Source organism: Silurus meridionalis, chromosome 17 (genome assembly GCF_014805685.1).
Source record: "Silurus meridionalis isolate SWU-2019-XX chromosome 17, ASM1480568v1, whole genome shotgun sequence".
In the NCBI taxonomy this organism is placed as follows: domain Eukaryota; kingdom Metazoa; phylum Chordata; class Actinopteri; order Siluriformes; family Siluridae; genus Silurus; species Silurus meridionalis.
The window spans coordinates 18,933,058-18,959,693 of NC_060900.1; the positions used below are offsets into that span (position 1 = coordinate 18,933,058).

Sequence of the window (26,636 nt, forward strand, 5' to 3'; positions counted from 1 at the left end):
AAGGTTAAACATTACAGATCTGAAGAGACGGAAAACATGCACAATTGCAGTCAATTTTTCAATAAATATTGAGTTTGACCCACGACTTCGTCCCAGTTTTTAATTTTGGCCCACTGTGAATTTGAGTTTGACACCCCTGATGTAGACCAATGATGTAGGTTCATGTAACAAAGTACCCAGAACACAGACACACACACAGACACACACACACACACACACACACACACACACACGGGAGACACATGAGAAGCAGATTCTGATGCATTTGTAGCAAAAAACCTCATGTAAATAAAATATAATCAACATGGAAAAGTTCTAGCTCAATACATACATATTATTGCAAACTACATTTAGAGTTATTCTTTTGAATGTCCTTCCAGTCCAAATATATAAAAAAATACAAGTGTCAAATGTCCAAATTAATAAAGGAAAATAACATTTCATATTGAAGCACACAAAGAAAATGTTTAAAAACAGTTTATTGGTACACTATTCAGGGTCAAACATACAAAATGGTACACGTGGATAACATTTAAGTTACTATGTCAAAATTAGATTTATTAAAAAAAACTTCCAGATAATAAAAGTGTCTTAACATACAACCAGTCTATCCTGAGTGTTCCCACGCACTCATCCACACACAACAATCCTTCCATGTCAGCCCAAACAATCTACAAATCATTTGGCATTTAAAGACCAATGCTGGAAATTAATGCTATATGTGACAGATTTTTGTTTAGATTTGGAATGAAGAAATACTTGGAAGAACATTGAATTAGACTTTTAACACAAAATGTCAAAGCCAGCTAAAAGGAGCACATAATCAGTCCCTCAAGTTTAACATGGTTCAGCCTTTTTTTTTTTTTTGCAATGTCAAAGTTCACAGAACGCTGAGAAACATTGCTGTGCAACAACCTAGTTTAATTTTCATGGGCTACACATTCTAAATAAAGCACGAATAATCATACTGGCATCTGGGATTGCAACAGAATTGAAATGAATTTCCACTGAAGGTGGTATACCAATGATGAAATAGTGCACATGGAAGAATATTTACTATTAATTGACTTGAACAAGACAGACCAGTCGCTTCTCAAATGATAGAGATATGAAACTGTGTGGGCTTTCGTCTAGGATATTGCTCAAATGCAAATGTAAAGATCATGATCTCATTAAAAAAAAGTGAGAGGTTTACTAGTTTGTAAATATGGTAGTACTGTAATAGGCTCCTAAAAAACCCAACAAAAAAAATAAAAATAAAACCAACCCATAAAGCTAAACAGAAATAGAACCACTGGGCACAGTTTATAAATGGGTTGACTGCCCCTCAAAAGGCACAAGCATTAGAGGAATAGTACCATGAACAGGCTTAAAATGTATATATTATACCAGAGAAAAAAAAATGATGTGCATGGACATTCTAAAATCTTTTACAAAAAAAAAATTAAATATTACATTTGTGAGTTTATCCATCAGACATGTACTAAAGTTGTGGTTCTATTTAGTGCAGACTCTGATTACTAGTAATCACTGGAAATCAGTGGAAATTATAAAAATACTAGTGAAAAAAGACCAATGTGAAAACCCCAAAAGAGTGAATCTCCTGCAGTCAAAAACGTCTCCATTCAGCCGACTTTGTACAGAGAGGTATCGGGAATATTGTTCAGTCTCACACAAACACCAGAAAACTAACTCCAATGCGAAACCACCAAACATCTGTAGCTGCACTCGTTTGATATATTGTTTGTATGTGCTGCATTTTACTGATAATGGCAGTTTTCTCAGGTTCAGATGGATGGCGGCTCCTTAAAAGCTATAATTTTTTTACCTCTGGTGGGGAGGGGAGGGGGGCTAAAAAAAAAAAACAAAAAATCCCACAACAAACACTGCGATGGAGTGTTTGTGTAAACCTTCTTTGGCTGAAAAAAACAAACGCAGGACAAAAGCAGAAGAAATGACTGCTGTAATCCAGGATGAGACAAGAACTGAAACCAGACTCTAGACTACAAAAATGTGTAAATAAACAGGGAGGTGTGTGTGTGTGTGTGTGTTATGAATGGCAAAATTTTCACAATTCTACAAATGTAAAAACCGTCTGCTGTTCATTCTCATTTTGTGGAGGTCACAAATGAAAGATGTTGATAACGTGAGCGTACGTTTAACCACGTGATTGCCTGGTTAAACAGCTTCCTTGCCCATTTTGCAGATGTCTTCTAGCATGATCGGTGCAGACACGTCATTCTCGGAATCCATTTCTGTCGCTGCGTTGTCTATGTTAGTCTCTTGTTCCTTGACTTTACGCCTAGCCTTATTCCTCTCATCCTCTTTTCTCTCCTGTTCCAGCAGGCGGTAGTTGATGCCCATCCCGACAAAAAGAAATATGCTGGCTATGATTAGGATGATGCCGCAGCCAATGTATGTGTATTTGTAGTCATGGTAGACATCATTTAAATAGCCTGTGAAAAAAGAAAGAAAAACGATTGCATAATTTCTTACTATTGTATCATATACTATATTGTATTATATTAGTATAATTTAAAGCATAATACAAGCATGAAGTTAAAACATTACTGATCTGAATGTCCCAGTTCCATTTATAACAACAAACGCTTTTATTACATCATAAACCTGTTAAAGAAGTGTCAAACATGAGCTCTACTTAAAAAGCCTCTTTATATTTATGCAGAGTCCCCGATTATATTCTGGTGTTTTGCATGACCTAAGTGTGATCACACATTTTACTGTTAAATGTGAAATATTTATATTTATGCACTACACAGCACACTTAGTTGAGTTCCACAAACCAAATAATATTACCTAAATTAGCTTTCTACTAAAGTGTGACTTTGGGGAATTTGTACTTATTTCGGCCACAAGAGCATTAGTACGGTCAGGTACTGGTGTTGGGGGAGGAGGCCTGGTGTATAGCCAGCATTCCATTTCATCCAAAATGTATAGGGTTGAAGACAGTATAACTCACCTGATTTGGATATAAATACCTCAAATTTGCCGAAAGTCTAAACTTGTCAGACTCAGCTATGACTCATTATTCAATTAACTCAAACATAAAATATCTTTGAAATAAAGTCAGGTCTATAAATACTTGGACTTCGACAGTAACTACACACTTACCCAATAAGGGGGGTCCAACAAGCACTGGACCACACTCCACAATGGTGACGAGACCCACGGCACTGGAGAACCTCTGCGCCCCCACTATGTCCATGAGTGTTTCAAAAAGCACGGAGCTAAGCCAGCCGAATGCCACGCCAAAAAACACTGCATAGACAGAGAAGCCTATGAAGTCCACGGACAAGGGTGCAAACAGGTGACACACACCATTATAAAGTACTGCTGCTGCGAAGAAATACTGAATGCGTGGGCGAACCCAGCGAGTGTTCGCCACCAGGCCCATAGACGGCCGTGCCACCATGTCTGTGAACGCCAGCATGGAGAGAAGGAAAGCTGCCTTGTCTTTGGAGATGCCCATGCTCTTTGCATAATTGCTGAGGAAGACAAGTGGTGCAAACAGACCAAAAAACATGATCACATTGCCCAAGAGGTAAAGCAGAAAACCACGGTGCTTAAATAGCTTCAGGTCAATAAAGCTGTTGATTGTCTGCATCACTGTTTTCTTCTCCTTCTCTTTGGTCTCTTCTTCCGTTATTTCGGGTTTGGGCTGTGGTTTGGGTCCAATGGGTCGCATCAATGCGCCGGCCACACAGCAGTTAAGCAGCGCACCACCCAGAATCAAAAAACTCCCCCTCCAGCCAAACTGATCATACAGCCAGCTGTTCAGAGGTGCCAGTGTTGAGAGGAACACAGGACTACCAGCCATGGCAATGCCGTTAGCAATCGGACGCCTCTTATAGAAGTATTTTCCAATCATTGTCAATGCAGGATTCAGATTAAATGCTAATCCAAGACCTGCAGGATAAAAAAAAGGAGAGGACAATTAAACTAAACAGGACAATCATCAAATGTACTGTGATGGGATAAATAATTTGACTGTGTATTTGTATTCTGTTGATACTTTTAAGCCGTTTACAAGTATCAAATCTAAAATAATTATAAAAGCGTAGGTTTCAATAAAACAAATTTTATGCATTTTTCTTAATCATTTTCACTTTTCAGTAAAACAGCAGGCTCTCTATGCTTTCACTTTTTTTTTTATACAGAATTTGACCTACAGAGCAATGGCAATACAGAGAGCAGTTAATATAAGTGACCCCACATGTAAGACATCAAGGTTTGTACTCACCTCCTATTACACCCACACAGAAGTACAATCCCATCACTGTATTACAGAAAGATGCAGCAACCAAGCCTGAGCCGGCCAGACAGCCTCCCACAATGATGATTGGTCGACTGCCATATTTGTTCACCAGGATGCTGCTGACTGGTCCTGTTTCAAAAGAGAGCGGAATCTTGGTTGGAAACTAAACAAAAAATAAACGGTAAAGGGAAAAAAACCAAGTGACTACATTAGTGTGTAATAACCACCACAAAAAATATCATATGGGATATTTTTACGACAGGTGTTGCATGTACAATGACTTAGAACATTGTTTGGGTTAACTGTGGCAGTTTACACTACACTTCTGTTAGGAAAAATAATGCAACTTGCTTTGTACAAAAGAGGATAAAACACTTAACTCCACACCCACACCCTTTAATATTAGAAGGGTTCTAGCAGAACAACAGAACTTATCTAAGCTGTTTAATGTTTGTATTGGTCTGGCAGGATGACCTGAACTCCTGGAAAACTTTCATTAAGAAAGAATACTTTCTCCCCGTCTCCAGTAGATGGCAGTACAGGACGGCTGTAACGAACTGTCTTTCAAGCTGTTGACACAAGTGAATGCAAATGGGTGCAATATGTGCTTCCTGGCTTCCTGTCAGTGGGCTTGCATTCTTACAACCTTATTCGTTTCCCATTACCCCAAAACAGCAAAGCTTTTACCCTAGAAATGACAAGATTAACAGAAATCTACCACAGCTTCACATTCTTTTTACTCTTATTTCCAGTGAAATTGAAAGGGAGGCATGTTCCCAGTATATGGTAGTGTCTCTGGATTCAGACACACATCTCATTTACAGTTCCAGCCTCCAAAGCATAACACTCAGAGGTGTCTTTGTGCTCAAACACCTATTAAGGATCATAACTGGCGACAAACTAGGACAATCTCTAAGCATTGGCTACAGACCTGAAAAGAGCTGGGAACACATTCAGTCACAGTCAAGGAGGGTTTAGTAATCCTCCAATCGACCACCGGATACACTAATGTATTCCGACAGGCTTCTGTGGCTCTGTACTAGACTACACAAACGGTCCATTACAAACCAGGACAATGGAAGCACAGAGCAGTGTACATATGCACAAACTCTCCCACACACACTTTCAACTTTCAGACATTTTAAAAGGCAAGCAGAGCATGTGGGAGTTCGTTATGCTACGTTAGTCTCTATAAACTACAGTAAGTAGACATGAGCGATCATTCATTCACACACACACACACACACACCCATCCACCCCCTAAGAGTCCATTTCATTAGTCATCATGTTCTCAATTTGCCCTAATATAAGTGTCAAAGTGATTCAAACAAACCATCCTGTTTGATAAATCAAGTAATTACATTGAGAACATTTCTGGACTGATTAGGCCGAGCCAGCATTAGTCCAGAACTTACAACTTACAGCATGTAGAACACACTGGTCAATAGCAAATGCTCAGCAAACGCTTGTAATGAGGGACTTAAACAAATGCATGGTCTAGTAACTGTTTCTAATTAGCAGGGACAACAGTAACTGCTGACTGAGTGGCTCCCAAAGTTTATTCCTACATTTGGAAGTAAAACACCAGCACAACATCTGAAGTAAGAAAGAACAAGAAAGAAAGGAACCGTTGAAGGTATATTTAAACTAAATCCTAATATAACCTCTACAAAAACTTTTGGAGTTTGTCTTGAGGATCACAACAATCAGACATTTTTCATTCTTTTCAGATTTGACACCACTCCATTCTCATACAAGTCTGGATTTTGGCTCAGCTCCAGTCTACATATATAAACTATCTGCTTCATCATGCTGCTCCTTACTCATTTTCTGGCTGAACTACTTATACCTGGTCAGGATTATGGTCAAACAGGTAGACCAATACAGCTTTCAGTGTGAGCTCTCAACTCTAAAGTTACAAGTCTAAAGATTTAATGCCACACAAGTGCAAACAGGATGCAACTGGTGACAGAGGCAATCACAGTACAATCACATGGGTTACCTAGTGAGCCTGTGGTATGCGTTTCCTAATGACACAACATTCGGGTGCCCAGCATACAAATTTCTTCCACATCTTAAAATCATGTGGATGTCAAAAACGGGGCATTTATCAAAAGTAATACACAACCTGATGGATACTACGAGTGTATTGAATTGCTGTATTAAATTCCCTACACTAACATCGAGGGACGGTGGCAAAAAAAAAAAAAAAAAAAACTACTCATGCGTGTGAAGTGGCGAAAGGCTACGTGCAGAAACTTGCGTGCACAAGTTTGTACAAAGCTGCCAGTGTGAGTAAGCCTATGTGGGTAGTGATCATCCTGTTCCTCCTGCTCACACTCATATGTGTTGGTCTTTGGAGATTAATGCCATTGAAAAACTACAAGACAGTTCAAATTTTTCACATGATGTGAAATAGCCAAGTGTAACATTTTTATTTCTAAATATCCAAGACCCTGCGCATAAATTCTTATTTTACCAAACAATTCATTATAATTCAATCTGCTGTGTAAATGTATTGGTGTGCTATTTTAAATACCGATCTTGTTTGTGTGCACGCACACATTTAATGAACAACTGCATTAATATGTTAGGAATGCATTGACTATTACCATTTTTGTGTGTGTGACTTGACCTTGAGAACGTACGTGACTGTTAAGTATTAAGGCACAAGAGATTCTCAAAGAGGATGCAGGTGCCATGAAGATATGAGTTACAGACAAGGCCATCAATGCAAACTTTATCTGCTCCTTGCTCTAGCTTTACATCCCATAAGTTTTATTAACAGTGAGAAGCAGAGTTCTCAAAAGCAAATAAATGTGTAAATGCGAGGCAATACAAACTATTGTAAGCGATGGGTTAGGGTTTCTCTGCGGATTATTTATTTTTTTAAACCACCAATTGTGGCCTATGAACTTGTGGGGCGATATTAAGCTTGATAAATATCTTGTTTAAGCAACTCTATTCTGTGTACGATCCATTTAAGGAGAATTCCAACAGTCTAACTGGATGACAGCTGCAACTACATTCAACTTTTACCTTGACTTAAAGCAACCCCAGAGCAGGAAATTCAATAAGACATTTTGGATTATGCAAATAAAGCACATGGGTTAGTTACATTACACAAAATTAACAATAACAGGATGCCGTGATCAAATAGAAGAGTTACTGGCACCATTCTTGGGGCTTTTATCCTATGATACCAAAGCATGACACAAAGCAGTTTAATACCGTTAATACTCAAAATCTTTTTACTTTTCACTCACACATTTTAACTGCTTAATGCTAAGGCACACCTGTGTGACAAGCTAGTTCTTGTTATCGCTATTAGAAAGTAAACACAAAAAAGCTTCTAGTTACATTGAAAGCTCAAAATGCAGAGACCTCTGCCCTGAAGATTTTCCAGTCTCCCTGAACATTAAATGTGCCAACATCTGACACTCCCTTGAATGCGAACAAACACATAATTTTCTATTCTTTTTTAATAACAATCTGTTTATTTTTCACATTGGATTATGCACAGCATCCAGACGTTATTACTATAGAAACGATGACCTGGTGTCAGAGCTGCTGTTACATAACATTAATCGGCACATTCTGAGATCGAGAGTGGTCTCAATTATTGCTCTTGATTCTTCGTGTTCAACAGTGGTGCAACTGAGCACCACACCTCTCACAGAAATTTCAAGGAAAAGCCAAGCCAGAGGAGAGCGATAAAATGCACTTGGAGAATGAGTTGAGTATAATAGGAGAATTCATTGAACTCTCTGAAAGACAAGAATGTAGTGTAATGTTCTTCACATCTAATGCTATAACTGTGCTCACACTTGAATCTAACACACTTCTGTAAAGCATTGAAGGGCCCTGAGTGTGCTTGAGAAACAGGCTTTCCTCATTCGTCAGGAAATCTGGATCATGATCTCAGTATTTTTTGCACTTGGGCTGCTCAAGCGCCTTCTCTGTTTCTCTCTGCCGCTGTGCGTCAACAAGACCAGAATTTCACAGGATGTCCTCGTTACTATGCCGACCGTCTTAACATCTGCGAGAATCAACTCAAAATAACACACCAGACCAATAAAACTGCAGTAGGTTTGAAGAACAACTAGGCCGCATATATGCATCATATATTTAGCATTATATAATCAAATAATATATTTATTTAATGGATGTGTATGGCAAAAAAAATCATCACTGCTGGTAAAGCAAATATTCCTTAAAAACCATTATTCATACACTATCTGATCTGAAATCGATTCATGAAGTACAGTGCCAGTCAGAGGAAGAACATTTATCCCTACAAAGAGATATTTTCCTACTGACTTCCCACTGGAATATTTGCAGTCAAGTCAAGTTTATTTCTTTAGCTTTATAGCAATCAACAGTCAAGGTTGCTAAAGACTCAAAGCACTTTTGTACGTCACTCTGGATGAGGGCGTCTACTAAATGGCAAAATGTAAATGGTGTGCATTTATCCCTGATGGCGACTGTGGTAAGGAAAAACTCCCTCAGATGTTATGAGGAAGAAACCTTGAGAGGAACCAGACTCAAAAGCGGAACCCATCCTCATTTGGGTGACATCAAGACTGTGATCTTTAATGATAAATCTTTAAACAATACAGAACACTGGAGAGTGAGAACTAACGAGCACTGGAGTGTAGGATTATGATTATTGTTCTTTCTACAGAATGAAATAACACATTTTTGACCCTTTACCTATTAATGAGTTTGGTTATTTTGGGGTGAGGTTTGGGAATTCCATTGTGAAATAAAAGATTATTAAAAGTTGCACTGTATGTTAGAGCTGCTCAGGTCTCAGATTTGAATATGAACTGGACGGTGAAAAATTGTTTCCTGGACTACAACGATTAATATGTAATGTAAAAAAATAATACAGAATTTCATATAAACAAGAATTGGAACTTTTCTGTAAACGGAACTACTAATGTAACAGCCACTTTTGATTTCAGGCCATGTAATACATAATATTTCCAGTAACACACATGAACAAGACAGCAGGTCACTGTTTGAACATAAACACTGCTGTGACCGTTTGCTTATTTTACTACAATGTAGTAGAAAGCCAAATGGGAAAGTGAAAGTACAAGACAGCTGAAGTAAGCAAAAGCCACTGACCTCCTGCGTACATGACGGCTAACATGATTGAGGAGATCCATGAGACCTGGCTGCTGGTAGCATCGAAGATCACTTCGATCTCCTTGAAAAACACTGTGATGGATTTTGGGAAGGCGTACGAGAAGCCGATGCTAATGAAAGCGCCGACCACTACAGCCCAACCCCAGCCCCCTTCAGGGGGGGTGTAGCCTACTGGACCGCCTGTCGCTGGAGGCATCGCTACAGGGCCACAACAATCAGGAGCAGCAAAAACACAATCAAGCCGAGCTGGTCACACACTGTCAGCCTGTAAGAGAGACAATAGTAAAAGAAATTATTAGAAACTGGAAACCAACATTTGCAAGGAAAGACACCATTTTTGAATACATTGCACAGAATTAACCATGCTATAACAAAAACAGTCCTGCACACAACAACTCTAGATATTATTGAATGGCGAGCATAGAATTCTGTCTAGTTCTTAAACTGTCAAACAAACAAAACATGTTAATCATCGTCATAATCCAACCTACGGATGTGTGTGAGAGAAACACTGGACAAAGCATGCATTTAATGACAGAAAATGACAGGATTGCTGGTCAAAGCATACAGCAGCACTAAACACTGAATATCCTCTAGGTAAATCAATAGCTAGTGTAGCAAAAACACCAGTACTCCATAGGTTAGATATGTGTATTTTCTGGTATAGGTACATTTTGCACTCATTACCTAGAACTAACAATTTTGAACTCAAAATCAAACTAGTGGTTTGTTTCTTAAAAAAAAAAAACAATAAAAAAATTAGTTTAGTAATATTTTATGAAGAATGTTGCTTCTTGAAAAAATAAAAAGGTAATATGTATAATAAAGACAAGCAATCTAATTAGATGCCATTTTATATTGGAACAAGTTGTACCTACAGATGTAGTTCCTTACTGTTTAACCAATACTCAGCCCACACACCGTAACTCTTTAACCAACACTGACAGCTCATTAACTCCTACCATCCTCAAGTGCACTGCACTGTGCCCTACTGTAATGCGAAAGCAAACGCCATCAAGTGTTTTGAACGCTCTGCTGAGGGACCAGGAATCATTACCTTGTTAACCATGTGATTATGGCATTATCTTCAAACATGTTGGCTCATTCTGTACTTAGGATTCAGGCCTCATTAGACACACATGCTTACACAAAAACAAACCCAGAGTAAGACTCTCACCATAAAACAAACTTAGAGCTTCTCTGATTTGAGGTGAATACAGTCAGTATGGGATTTGTGACTGGAAAGCTGCCAGAAGACATTAAAGAGAGTCAATAGGCATCTCGCTGCTCATGGAGCTTCAATGACCTAATTCACTTACTGGATTGTGACTTTTCTCAATTTCGGCATCTTTGGGCCTGAGCACTGAAGCCAGGGGTCATGACTGAGCTTTTCCAGAAAATCTACACAATTATATAGACACAAAGAGAGAAACCACATCTCTGGTGCCTTAATGAAACATGTCTAAAGGTTCAGAGGCCTCTCAACGAAGCTCGTCACCCAGGATGCATCGTGCCACTGCAGAACTATGCAAATCAGCTGATGCTCAACAAGTAGCCATACAACAACTGTCCAGATAGGTGAACACCTAAAAATTTAACTAGGTAGGAGTTAAGAAAATATGTATAATGAAGTCTACAACTCAAATTTATTAGTTAGTCCAGTGGCAAATGCATGTTTTAACTTCAAAGGAACTTTGCTACTATTTTCTGTCAGTAAATTGTTTTTTTTTTGTTTGTTTTTTTAACACAGTTAATAAAACAGTACACCAAGTTCAGGCCTTCAACAAAGTCATTGCCTATGAAAAGCCAGTGAAAAGCCAAAAGGACGTTTGGCCTCAGTGACTGTACTTAATTCCGGCTAACAACTTTGTCCCCTAATAGATTTAACTGTGAGGTGACTGCATGTCCTGCCAGCAGGAGAGTTACACAAGTTTATTGCCCCCAGCTTTGTCAGTGTTTTCACATACCTGCATGTTCTTGATTCTAAAAACGTCATTCGTGCACGTAAATATTCAGGCTAATAAAAATAGTTTTACAGTCAGCCAGAAGTGATTAGCATGGAAGACCGTGGGATTCAGAATAAGCATTGTGTGATAAAGTTACACACAGTAAGAGTAAGTCAAAATCAGCCACACCAACATTGAACACATTACTTTTAAATACATGTCCCCAAAAAAATTTAATAAAATGAAGTCTGGAGGCATTTTTATTTGTTCTCTTTATTGTACTTACTTGTCCATTAAGCCACTATGATTAAAAACTGTCTGGCCATAAAATCTGCCCGTCCTTAGGGGATGGGCAACTGATTTGTCCATCCATGAACAAAACACATAGGGTATGTTAAATATTGAGGGGAAAGAAAAAAAAAATAGAAAAATAAAATGAGAAACACACACCCCCCCAGCTAAAACTGTTACAGCTACATCCTTCCGTCTACAATGGTGTAAAATGATACACTCAGATTATATACACACAGACTGAAGCACCCTTGTGCCATCAAGCCTCCATTTGTGTGTACAAGTGTACACATGACTTTTGACCTCCTCACTGTGAAGAACTAAGACTTCATCAAACAGCACAAACATACTGATCTCTGTGTAAATGTTTAATGAATGTTTGCTGTCTTTTGAAACGTAAAGACATTCAGAACTCCATAATGCACAAGCAAAGACTTTTCCAAAACTGAACTGAAGACAGTGATTTTTTTTGTGATGCAAAAAAAAAAAAAAAAAAGATGACCCAGTGAGTGCTGTGTGGGTGAAGCCTGTGCAAGAAAAATGGAATTTCAAAAAAGGCCTTTAGCTCTGCTAACCTACTTAAATTTGACAGATCTTTCTGATAGGAAAAAGAAAAAAATATATATAGAAAGGGGAAAGAAGATTTGTGAGTGGAGACTCTCAGTACAGATTTCATTACAGTCTCTGAAGACATGGCTCAAGATTAGGGCTGCAACAACAAATGTTGTTATCGATTATTTGGGCTGTTCAAGTTACGGGTTAGCATGACTGCAAGACAACACAACTGCTTGCAAAATCCGGCAGCAAAAAAAAGTGAGAAACAAAAAAAAAAAAAAAAAGTGCGTCCCAAGTCATCGGGAGCATTTTATATTAAAACACAAATCAAGAAAACCTCACCTACAAGTTATGCAAAGTGAAGCTTGTGCGGTAGGGAAGTACCACAGTGATGCATGTTAGGAAGTTTACTATCCGGTCTAATCAGGAGCTTGTCAAATAATGACTGCTACTCAGTGTTCTAGCCTTTTAAGTTTTTGGTGAAGAACGGTGCACTGTGATGTCACAGAAGTAACCTAATATGAGTGGTAAACTGTGAATCTTTCTCTAGTGGTGATGCGTGGAACTACAACTCAAAGGGAATGCTTTCCTACAATGCACAAGCACATTGGAAAAAAATTAAATAAAAAATAAATAAATTAACACACCGGTATCACAGATGAAGGCGAGACAGCACGTTAAGCAAAAAACTGTATAATCCTCATCATGTGAAAATGGTATAGTTTAATAGTGCTATTGTGTAAATTTATTGTGTAGTTTATTTGCTAACTTCAGGACATTCACACTGGATCAGTTCAGTCGTGTGTGTGTGTGTGTGTGTGTGTGTGTGTGTGTGTATATATATATATATATATATATATATATATATATATATATATATATATATATATATATATATAATTTTTTTTATTTAGCCTGTTGGCTTGATGCGTTTTTCCGTTTGATTCTCTTTTTATAGCATAACTGAACAAAACATGTTTATTTATTTTTTTACCAAAATCCGTCAAAACAATATTATATAGATTTCGAAATAAAACACCGCATTTTTTTTTTATCCGATTAATCAAAATCTAATAAGATTAATCGATTATAAATTTTATCTTGAGTAGGGCTGCAACTAATGGTTATTTTATTTGGAACAAAACCTATATGTGATAGTCAGCAACCTGTTGTGCTCCTTCACACATAGTTCCATCATTTTAAAAATCTAAATTTCTCTAAAATTCCCAAAGGAGTTTCAAGGATGCTCAATTTTATTTCAAGACCTGGCAAACTGCTACACTAAATTATGTGAAAATATATAACCCTTTTAGCATTCACTATTAAATATATTTCTTCCCCTAATCCTAAAACCAAGTGTATCCCAGTACTCTCGGGGTTCAGTGAATTGTTCGAGGAGTATGAAAATGAAGTAAAATCATATGCAAGTGCCTTTATGGTCACTAGATCTAAAAATCTATATCTCTGGGAAGAAGCTAAACAATAGTAACTGCAACGCACAGCACTATTACATGAACCTAACTCGGTTTACTAAGTGTCACTTGGAGAGAGAGAGTGAGAAATTAAATGTCAGTGATGTTCAGCATGGCTAAGGCATGCGACTCCAAACATGCAGGGATGATTTTTTCCACTGTGGAAAACAGGGGCACTTGATGAACTCAGTTCCAGGCTGTAAGTTCCCTCTGTGAGCAGGTGTGTGCATATAACAGTAAAGATCAAGGTAACTGAGTAAAACTTTACCGAATTATCAGGCTGTAAGTAATAGCTTACTACCTGCTGACACAAGAAGAGCTGAAACGTTGAGCCACACACATTTAGGTGAAAATATATATATATATATATATATATATATATATATATATATATATATATATATATATATATATATATATATATATATATATATATATATTAAAAAAATATAGAAATGCTGACTCAGCCATTCCACAGTTTCTGGTTTCGTGTATCCTGTTTGTGCTGATCTGGACTTGTGCAAGGAGAGCCACAGCATCTGAGCCGCACTCAAGAGCAGCAGCCCCAACAGGCAGCACATCTTTAGCCCAGAGAATCCAGCACATTTATACGTTTATACATACAGGAATCCCCCATTTATAGTGGTAGTTACGTTCCAAAACCGCCAGCAATAAACGGAAAACTGCGACAAAACGGACGCCACCCCAAAAATGCTTTTAAAAAAATGTTTTAATTGTTTAAGCCATAAATCATCCTCCCACACTTAAAAAGCACACAGAAACGTTCTCTGCTTGTTTATTGGTTGAAGTGTTCTATGATGTCAAAAAATGAAGAGTTGAGTTGAAGATACACGTCACCGCATTCTTTACTTTCTATGCTGTATTAACATTTTATAATTATATTTTAATTAATAAAAAGGTATAAAATGTATTAATTATTATTAATAAAAACAAAACTCCATAAAAACAAATCCTCATAGGGTTTTTGGTCTGTCTTTCTGTCCGCAAGAGACCGGGAAAATCAGCAAAACAAATTAGTTATGTGGCAAATGCGATTCTGCGATAAACCGGGGGTGCAAGATTTGAACCGCTGTAAAGCAGGGGATTAATGAATAAAATAACGCATGCAAGTGCATAGATTTGATAGGGTCTCATTACATGAAAGTTATGCCTAACAACCTAACTATTTTTTTTTTTTTCCTGTAATGGTTTTAGATGCATAGAGAGGAATCTATAGTAAAGTTCAAACCTGTATATTCTTAGTTTTATGCACGTAGACCTCCGACTTCAATTCAGACCAAAGGGTTTTTATAGCTGGGTTCCAATCCAGAAAGTGAGCTGGTCATTGCACAACACTGCCGTGTTTACATGAAGTTGTGTTTGGCCCAGTCTAAAACTCCTGGCAAAAGAAAGCAGGTTTTGAAACTAAATATTTTCCTACTTAGCAAATTTCATGATTAACCTTAATTTTAGACCATAAACTACCAGCTGAAATATCTGCTACTCTTCACTGCTTTTCAGGTAGTTCCATGAATCAACAGTTGATTTTTAATCATTGAAACCACAACGCCTTTGCCCCAACCACACCAGGTGAATAAGCAGGCAAGGTGCAACTGGGTTCAATTCATGGCAAATCTCCATCCATTTCTTTGTGCATTTATTAATTTATTTTTAATAATTTACCTACATGAATAACCCCCCCTCCAACAATTTGTTACTACTACTTCTTTCGGCTTTTCCCATTAGGGGTCGCCAAAGTGGATCATCCGTCTCCTTCAAACCAACTACCCGCATGTCTTCCCTCACCACATCATAAACCTCCTCCTTGGCCTTCCTCTTTTCCTCTTTCCTGGTGGCTCCATCCTCAGCAGTCTCCTACCGATACCCCTATGTCCCGCCTCTGCACATGTCCAAACCATCTCAATCTCGCCTCTCTCACCTTGTCTCTCCAGTGCGTACCTCCACCTCTCCAGGATCTTTCAACCTGCTCCACACTCTTTCCACAAATCACAATATCATCCGCAAACATAGTCCGTGAAGACTCCTGTCTGACCTCGTCCGTCAACCTGTCCATCACCACTGCAAACAGGAAATGGCTTAGAGCCGATCCTTGATGCAGTCCAACCTCCACCTTGAACCAGTTGGTCATTCCTACTGTACAATTTACTGCTGTCACTTTCCTCAGACATGTCTTGCACCACCCTCAAATACTTCTCAGCCACACCTGACTTCCTCATATAATACCACAACTCCTCTCTTGGCACCCTGTTGTACGCCTTCTCAAAATCCACATACACACAATGCAACTCCTTCTGACCTTCTCTATACTTCATCAACATCCTCAAAGCAAATAATCCATCTGTAGTGCTCTTCCACGGCATGACACCATACTGTTGCTCACAGATGGTCACCTCTTCTCTCAGCCTGGTTTCCACTACTCTTTCCCATAACTTCATGGTGTGACTGATCAACTTTATTCCCCTGTAGTTACCACAGGTCTGCAAATCTCCCTTATTCTTAAAGATCGGTACCAACGCACTCCTTCTCCATTCCTCAGGCATTCTCTCACCTTTCAAAATCTTGTTGACCAACCTGGTTGAAAACTTCACTGACAGCTCTCCTAAACATCTCCATGCTTCTTCTGGTATGCCATGTGGTCCAAGCGACTTTCCACACTTTTTCCATCCTCTTAATCGCTGCTCTCACTTCTTCCTTACTAATCCTATCCACTTTCTGCTTCACCATCTCCACATCATCCAACTCACTCACTCACTCACCTCACTCACCTCACTCACTCTTCACATTCATTAGCTGTTAAAAATACTCTCGCTATCTTCTCAACACACTCCTCACTAATCAACACATTTCCATCTCCATCCTTTATCGCTCTAACTTGCAGCACATAATTCCCAGCTTGGTCTTTCTGCCTGGCCAATCGGTATAAATCTTTTTCTCCTGCCTTAGTGTCCAACTTCCCATACATCTCCTTATATACCTTTTCCTTGGCTTTCACCACATCCCTGTTTTACCTGCTTGTACTCCTGCCCACTTTTCTCATCACTCTGTCGATCCCAATTCTGCTTTGCCAACCTCTTTCTCTTTATGCTCTCCTGCACTTCCTTATTCCACCACCACATCTCTTTGTATTCCTTTTTATTTTCAGATGTCACCCAAAGAACCAGTCTAGATGTCTCCTTCATCACTTCTGCAGTAGTTGCCCAATCATCCAGCACCTCTTCACCACCACCAAGCCCCTGTCTGTCCTCTTCCATGAATCTCTCACTACAATCTTCCTCCTGCAGTTACCATCATCTTATTCTTCTTTCAGTCCTCATTCTCCTCTTCTTCTTAACCTTCATAACCATTCTACATACCACCATCCGATGCTGTCTATCTACACTGTCTTCTGACAACACCGCACAGTCTCCAATCTCCTTTAGGTTGCATCTCCTACATAGAACGTAGTCCACCTGTGTGCACCTTCCTCCACTCTTCTAGGTCACCCTATAATCCTCCTCCTTCTTAAAATCAGTGTTCACCACTGCCATTTCCATCCTTTTAGCAAAATCAACCACCATCTACCCTTTAACATTCCTCTCCTTAAGACCATACCTACCCATCACCTCCTCATCACCTCTGTTCCTATTACATACATGCCCATTAAAGTCTGCCCCAAATCACCAATCATTAATTCCTAGGTACATCTTCTACCACTCCATCTAACTCACTCCAGAATTATTTCCTTCTCCTCCATTACACAACCCACTTGTGGAGCATAGGCCCTGATGACATCCATCATCACTCCTTCAACTTTCAGCTTCATGTTCATGACTATCAGAAACTTTCACCTCCACTACACACTTACTGTACTCTTCCTTCAGGATAACCCCTACACTATTTCTCTTTCCATCCACACCATGATTGAACAGTTTAAACCCCCCTCCAATGTTCCTGACCTTACTCCCTTTCCACTTGGTCTCCTAAACACACAACATATCTACCTTTCTACCTCTCCATCATATAAGCTAACTCTCTCCCTTTACCAGTCATAGTACCAACATTTAAAGTACCAACCCTAACCTCCACTCTCCCTTACTTCTCCTTTTCCTGCTGTCTCTGTAGATGTCTTCCTCCTCTTCTTCTCCTCCTTTGGCCAACAGTAGCCCAATTTCCACTGGTACCCTGTTGGCTAACAATATCTGTGGCGGTCATTGGTAACCCGGGTCTTAACCGATCCGGTATAAATTTCTCGGACATGTAACTTAGAGTTGATAAGGTTACAGTGACGTACGGACCGGGTTAACTGTGTGATGCACAACAAAGCTCAAAAGGTAGGTAGCAGCTTTTGTGTTTCATGACTAGAATGCAATCAAATAAATGTTTAATAAAATAATAAAATATAAACTGCGTACCAATCACCAAAAGATTATTATAACTAGAAGTCCAGACAAATGTTTTTTTTTTTTTTACTTATTATTATTATTATTATTATTATTATTATTATTATTATTATTACTACTACTACTACTACTACTACTACTACTACTACTACTACTACTACTATTATTATTATTATTATTATTATAATTATATGGGGGAATTTCTTACCCAATTAGAGTTAACTGGATTGGACTGCTGACACATTGGCATCAAATCTCACAGTATAGTAACTAATATAAGTAGATCTCCTGGCTCTAGTTTAATATCCCATAACCACCATAACTAAACAGCCAAACATTGAGGCCAAGCAAAATACAAACTATTAGTTAATCATAGAATAACAAGCATAAATCAATGTGTGCCTCACATCCAGCATTTTATTTATCTTTTTGTTTGTCAGTACATGCAGAACATGTTAAATGTCTGCAAAGCTACAGCTATGTCCTTTGGCTCAGTTTGCATGTCAGGGGCGATGTTTATCTGTTTGTACCCAAAAATACAAGGTACGTTTGATACCTGTGCTTGGATCAAATCACATTCGTACTTCTATCCACACACACAGTTTGATTGGACAAGTTTAAGCTTTGACTTTCTAAATATATAAAATTGTAAATGTATGGGGATGTTCTTGTAGCTCTAAAGACATGTTCTGACAGTGATCGATTGCGAAATTAAAAATCTGCAAGTCATGGTTAGTGCTTGCTTCTATTCACTACACACATTGGATGAGAATATACCAGTGTGTCAGAAAGAGGTCAGCAATAAAATGACTCGGTCTGAAGTTTGCTGAGTACAGAACACACTGTCTGTCTCACTTTACTCATACCAACACTCTTGGGAAAGTGGAAAGCACATCACCGTCCAAGTAAAGCAAACTACAAATCAGTATGTCCATGTACACATTCCCAAACTGCAGATTAGAACCAATTTTTAATAACTACTCATTTAAAACAGCAGGCAAAAAAACAGCTTACCAGACACCATTAAGTTAAAACTAGCCTTAGCCCAATATATTACACTTCATGTAGGTTGTGCAGTGACCACAAATTAAGTAATTTGCCATATGATTTAAAATGGTAACATGGCACTTTCTAGGTCCATTTACAAAAGCCGTATAAGATTTGCTGCACCTGAAATTGCTTACTTCAGACTCTGACGTAACAATCCTACATGGTAACCACTGTGTACAATTTTGTCCTAACTGTTACCACTTCCCTGTAATAACCACTGTGGTGTACTGGGAAACAGTTTCTTTTTGTCAAGTTTTTAACCATTATTTTTTTTAAGAAATGTAAATTAAATGTTTATAAAAATATATATAGTTGTAGTTTTCGTTTGGGGAAATAGTCAGTTCTCAAGGGTACATCAAATATACACTTGAAATCAGAATGCATTGTATTGTGAGCAAATGAAGTTGAATTTAGGGCTGTAACAATCCCTCAAGTAACTCGATTACAAAAATTCATCAAGGCAAATTAACAAACCTCGATGCTTCATTGAGTACATTTACCTCAACACAGAGCTCTGCGTTTCCCACGGACCATTATTACTCACGCACCACCCACTAAAATCTGGAGCGCTCTAGACAGGTAACAGAAACATGCCGCAGAATGAAAAATGGAGAAACAGGGTGGGGAGGACAGCGAGTGGCGAGGAGAAAACTCAGGCCAAAGAAAACAGCAAAAGTTTCCAACGTCTGGGATCATTTCAAACTAAAATATAAAGAAAACACCTTACAGTGCTGTTACCGTTTTTAAAGTCATTTGAAATTTATTTAATTTTTTTTATATACAGTGCAGTCAAAAACTCCCCCCGCGGTGGCCGTGTTAAGTAGGTTATTATTCGTTTAATGAAACTCAATTATTCTCACGCATGTATTTATTTATTAAATCTCTCACAGTATCGCAATGTAGTTTTCTTGTCTCCGGAAAAGCTGCTTAAAATTTTCCATGTGTATTTATCTCCATAACCTTCCAGTTTGTGGACATCCTTCAGTTCAAAAGTACGAGACACCACATTGAAGTGAAAAGGGAAGCTACTAAGATTTTTACATTTTTTGGGGTTTAACAAAAAATGCAGGGTGAAGCATTTCTAAACACATGCATGATGCACCCAAAAAACACACCACCACATGTGCAACACTAACATTAAAGAAACAGGAAGTCTACACTTCCTATTAAGATGATCAGTAGTAATGCCAATAATGTCAATTATAGATACAGTGTAAATGAAATGAAACATAAGGACAATTGACACTGTCCATTTAATGAAGGGCAACTTGAGAAAAGAAGCTGAGAATATACTTCCATCATGTACAGTACAGGTTATACACATTGAAGTATGTGTCTATATGCATATAATTCAGTCAAAGAATTAAACACAGTTTATTTAAACTGAGGGGAGAAAATTGGTGGCTGAAGATCAACTTAGCTTGTATTTAAGCCTTGTCTTGCCTTAACACTTTCAGTCAAATCAGTCACATTCACAATGACGCAACTTGTACCATTATACAATATTCAACACTTCCTTCTATCCGTTTCTGCAGCATTTCCTCTAAACTTCATAAGTACTGGCACATCCAGTATGGCCAAAACAATCAACTTAATATGAATCAGTCAAAACATTCATGACTAATGACCTCACAGCTGGAAAAGTCAGTTCTAGAGACACCGCATGTTGCCACGTGAGCAAAGTGCAAACAGGGTAACACGGTGTACATGTGGCGTTGTGTAACCTCACCCATGTCAGATTCAGATTCAGACAAGGGAGAACGGTCAGGCATGGTACAGGTCTTCAATTTTGACCATATCTATGGAATAACCTGTAAAAATGACAACCAATAACTTGAGTAATCTGATGTGAAAAACTAAAGATTAAAGACATTCCATTGGCCTCATTCATCTACCATACCGTAAAATTTATAAACTGAGAGAAAATTTAAAAAATCATTCCAGAGTAATGATAACTGGCTTTTTAAAAAGTGCAAGTTTGTTTAATGGTAAATATTTGAGAGTTTTGTGTACATAATACTGCTTTTCCTTGAGCTGCCTTTATATCCGGATTACACACAGCTATAATACGGATGCAAGATTTTTCTTTCCTCCTAATAAAAAGTGGGGAAACTTCAATACACATTTACATGCAGCAATCTGATTACTCTGCTAAATTGTTTGTCATTACCACATTCCTATAAATGTTATTAATTCTGTAATTCTATTAAAATGCAATAAAGCAGAGAGTTTAACTGATTAAATGATCAAACTGTTACAGTGCATGTGAACAAATTATCTGTGAAACATTAAGACTTGTTGAGAACTCACTGTGTTTTTGAAAATGATTGCTGTTTGGGTGAAAGACTTTTTTGTAATTTCATTGGTTCAGTGTTATGGCACTCTCATTCATTAGAAATGAACATAAGCAAAAAGACTGAATCTGTGTGGTATTTCTAACAGACAATGTGAAAAGTATACTTTTTTTTTTTTTTTTACAGTTTGTTGGCATATTATATTCAAACAATATCTTGTAGTACAAGAGAGATTCCAGTTAAAATGTAGGCTATGTAGGTCATAGAATGTTTCAACAAGGACGAAGAGCACTAGCAGGCCAAAAATGGTATGGCACTCAGGATACCCACCCAACCTCCATCTTTCACACACGCACGCACACCATCATTTACACAATACAAAAATACAACAAAGCCAGCCCTAATCCTATTTGAATTTCCTTTCTTTTCCACCACGGACACTAAACATCTCTCCTCACCTTTCTCCTCCCTAAGTGACCCCTCATTCTTCTACTCCCTCAGTCTCTTTCCATTATGCTAACGACTGCTTTCCTTTCACCCCATGAATATTTCACACCTTCCCAACAACCAAGTCTAACAAACGCCTCAGGTTCCAGTTCTATAAACAGTTATTCTCAGTTACTCTTATGCTGAAAATGCTTTGCGTCCTAAATTCAGAATACTGATTTCTCTTATCAAAATAGATTACTCGTGCCCTCCATATCCTTCACACTACGATGCCTATTGCTAAGATCACTACCTCTAATTTGACCTCTGATGATATGCAACCAATGACCTCTGAAACTCATACAGTGCTAACAATAGACTAAACTTTCCATTCACATGACAAAAGCTACAATGTCATGGCACAACATTGTGTGCTGCCATGGCAGTGATTACACACATGGCATTTATACTTCTTTCAGGTAGACCCAGACAGACAACTCGAGTGAGGAGTCTCTAGATTTTAAACCAACTCACAGGCATAAACAAAGCAAATGACAAATTAAAGCAACACTAAATTCACATTAAACAAATCCAAACAATGATTTTCTTGCAAATTAGGAGTAGTAATTCTAAAAAATACAGCTAAACAATCATCCCAGCTACAGCTATTTTTGTCACAATCTTCGCTTTCCGGCTTTGCCATCTAGCAGCGGCGTCTCGAGCTCGTACCTCAATTTTTTTCTCGCGCAACAAAGCAAAAAAAAAAAAAAAAAAAAAAAAAAAAAAAAAAAAAAAAAAAAAAAAAAAAAAAAAAAAAAAAAAAAAAAAAAAAAAAAAAAAAAAAAAAAAAAAAAAAAAAAAAAAAAAAAAAAAAAAAACGACCGAGTGACTGCTCGTACCTTGGAAAACGCATACATTAATGCACTCGTAGGTCGGGTACCACTAAAGTTGTGAAAGGAAGGAGGAAGACAGTGAACAATGACTTACTTGGTCGGCTACTGTTTAGATACAAGCCGTTGTAGCGCATTGAGTCTGGGTGAAGGGAGAGCTCACTAAAACTCCAGTTGCAACACAAATCATAAGCACAAACAAGTTTCCAAAACGTGTCCTTTTTGTTTTCTTTGCAACAGCATTATGGGTTAGTCAAAGAAAGTTAGAAATGAGCTTTAAAAATAAAAAGGACATAATCCTCGGTCTCCACACACGCAGTAATACCGGAAGAATGCAGTGCCGGTCTTTTCCCAAAATACCGCTCTGCTCCTAATAGAAGCGCAACATATTTCACCCGTTACACAATGTGTAACATGTCTTTCGTTAAAGCCTGTGTATAGTACATTAGTGTAGACACCTGCGGTATGTTAAAAATACAAATATTTGTCAAATTCAGTGGGTGCGGCTTATATAAGTCCGGAAATTACAGTAGTCACTATATCTACGTTTGCTGCAATCTTCAGCCCTACAAACCCACTAATCTTGAACTAAAAAACAACTGTAGAGGATCATGCTTTTTTGGGGCTGTTTTGTGAAGCCCTATTTTCCCTCCAGAAACATTGCACCATGCTGACTGATAAGCGAAGAATTTTGAGAGGCAATATTTGGGTGTGACCACTGATTTTGCATTTACACAAATGTTTAATGCCTTCCCTGTCTGACCCCCTCCGGGCAGAGCAAAACATGTCCGACACCCTGCCGGTCAATTCATGCATGAGGATTGAGATTATAGTGGGATTCATATGCATGCAAACTGAGCATTAATGACTTAAGACTTGGAGTGTGAGATGTGCACCTGTTTGACCCCATTTAAGCATTTTATGGTAATGCAGGTTGTTTTGGGGGTTCACCTACAATAGTGGAAGTGGTGAGTCTGTGGTTAAGGGTTAAAGATTTGATGGTTGTGGTAGTCAACATCTTTTAGAGTAAAGACCTTTCATTTTAAGTTCTTCTGTGGGACTTATGCCGCATGCTTCATGTCTCAGCCCTAGTCTCCACGGCAAGTGTCTGAATAAAGAGTGTTAAAAAAAATTAATTAAACAGCCCGGTGAGTAAATATAAAGGGTGAGGAATGTAAAGCTGTATGGGGCATTCAGTACAGGGATTCACAAATCAACACAATATGCTTTAAAAGTTATTAAATATCCAGTAGATGACTGATTTCAAAGAAACACTTTCCTTGGTTTGCATTTTCTGTTAAGAGGTTTATTTTCCCCAGCATCCTTAGAAACTAAAAGGACAGAGCAATTCCATAGTATACTGGCCACAACAACAGAACCACAACTCCCACTCCTATAATATGTTAATGACTGCTTAGTACAGGTAAAGCAAAATTCAGATTTATCCAAAAATGTATTCAAATGTCAATGCAAAACAAAAAATTCAAATTTATTTAAAAAGATAATATTTTTACTTGTCATATAGCAGAGTGAAATTTGTTCTTTACATATCACAGTGATTTTAGGAAACTGGGGTCATCTTGCAGCACAGAGGGTTAAGAGCCTTGCTCAAGGGCCCCATGAGTGGCCGCATGTCCGCACTGGGTCTTGAACCACTGACCTTCCGATCACCCAGAGCCTTAACAACAGAGCTACTAACAGTCATATCACATATGATCTACATAATCAGAATCTGTGCGATGATAGTTTAGCTCTAGTGCATCCCATTCCTCTGGATCACAGTTTCTACACTTGGGAGTCCACATGTGACTAATTTAACATGATTGGGAAAGGTACATCTTAGTCTATATAACATTAAACAGGGAACTGGCATGAATTTCTTAGGATGGTAGTTGCTTCAGCAGGAGTCATAAAACACCCACTGAAGATAAATAAAGGACAAACCAGGACAGGACAGATGAAAGTTCACCTTAGTGGAGCAAATGAGGGAAAACAGTGAGGGAGATCAACTTTAACCTGCTTTCATTCAAGTTCATCATCATGAAGGTCATGAGCACCAGATATCCAACACACACACACACACACACACACACACACACACACACACACACACACAACCCCAGTGTGCGAGCACGTGAGCTGCTCGTGACACCACAGAGCCAATTTAATTCCTACAGGCGCTCTTTGTAGCTCCGTTACCACCACGCAGTCAGTTCCGCGTGCATGAGAATCTAGCCACGTTGCTAAATAGAGCTAACTACAACCAACAAGCAAATGAATGATAGCTAATTAGGACACACGTAAGAAAACAAGTATTGCGGCATGTAATAAGGCATATGTGGGGTTTATTTCGTTACTGACTAAACCTCCATAGAGCTGAAAGTCAAATATACTGGAAGTGAAAAGGAAAAAGCCGAGATTCATTCATACCATGAGGAACGCCTGGACAAAGAAGGCGCGAAAGATGCTGAGAGCTAACACGCTAACTCTCACAGACTGTTGAGTGGCTATTTAAAACGCATAAATAGTTCTTTTTGCCATTTGGACGTGTTTTCTTACCTGATTGTTTGAGCCTGTTGAGCTGCGAGTGATCCCCGGCAGACCGCTCGTCTCGGAGTGGACGTGTACATAGGTATGCTGGAGCCAAGCTCGTCCTTTCACGTTAGGGGGGAGGGAGGGAGGGAGGGGTTTGGCCTGTGCGCATGCGCGCTCTTGACTCGAGTGTCCAATTACTACACGCGATCGGCCTGTTTGAACCTCGTTTACGGCTTCAGCGAGCGCATTTGCCCAGTCCCAGTCTTGCGTCATTGGCCGGTTTTACTTAAACTGAGTTGAGTTCAGTTGAGCTGAGTGAGAAGAGTTTAAGGACAAGGATAATAAAAAAACATGCTCAGAGAGACCAAAGGATTGGGCAATGCTGACTTGAAACTCAGTTCCTTGAAAAGCTCAGATCTGTTTGAGTTTGATCTTGTCACTAGATCAAGTGCAAGCAGAGGAGAGCTTCCCTTCAATAAGTTTTCTTTTTCAATACTACACTACTATGCTGAATATGATCAATATAACATAAGAAGTATTCAACGATAATCAGCATTTTAATCAATATTATATCAACCTACACGAAACCTGTCATGTGACAGTTACATAAAATCATGCATAGACAATTTGTTTACATCAATCATCACGAGGGTATGGTAGTTGGTGTCAGATGGGCTGGTTTGGGTATTTCTGAGACTGCTGATTTCCTGGGATTTTCACACACAACAGTGCCTAATGTGTACTGAGAAAACTGTAAAAAATGTTGCCTTTTTTCATTCTGATGTGTGAACATTACCCAGTGCTGTGGATCTGTATCTGCATGATTTTTTGCATTTTGCAGCTCACACATGATTAGATAACTGAATGCATGTGGAGCTGTATCAGTGTTTCCAATAAAGTGGAGGAATGAGTGTGTTATTGCAATCTAATACTTGAAGTGTGTAGATACATATAACATAATTTATAGTAAAAGTGGTCCCTGGCTGTGAATCAGTATAACTGTAACTTCTCTTATAAACATTGTGTGATAAATAATATAATATAGCAAAAAAAAAAACAAGTGCAAGTTTCTAAAAATATATTCAGTATTGGGGGAGACACATGACCTACTTGTAGAAGAAGCAGCACCAAACCTCTGCTAGTTTATAGGCTGTTTGTTGGAGGATGGGTAATGGGATTTATCCTAAATTCAGTAAAGTTTATGCTGGTTGGGCTCACAGTGGATGCGAAAAAAAAACTATATCTGAAGCAGTAATACACTCTTGATGGGATGGCAGTCCATTAAAAGCACCATGTGAACACATTTACATCTAGAGGAACATTTAACATGGCAAGTCTATCTACAGC

At 38.4% G+C, this 26,636-nt stretch overlaps 1 protein-coding gene across 1 annotated transcript; it reads right to left on the reverse strand.

Annotated features, from left to right (window-relative positions):
- Nucleotides 1-461: 461 nt before the first annotated feature.
- slc16a1b (solute carrier family 16 member 1b) lies at nucleotides 462-25,439 on the reverse strand. Its single transcript, XM_046871984.1, has 5 exons — nucleotides 25,314-25,439; nucleotides 9,410-9,695; nucleotides 4,262-4,405; nucleotides 3,133-3,927; nucleotides 462-2,456 (listed from the first exon to the last, which is right to left on the reverse strand). Exons 2-5 carry the CDS (start codon nucleotides 9,624-9,626, stop codon nucleotides 2,179-2,181), a joined length of 1,434 nt encoding a protein of 477 aa, XP_046727940.1. The 5' UTR covers nucleotides 9,627-9,695; nucleotides 25,314-25,439; the 3' UTR covers nucleotides 462-2,178.
- Between the last annotated feature and the right edge of the window lie 1,197 nt (nucleotides 25,440-26,636).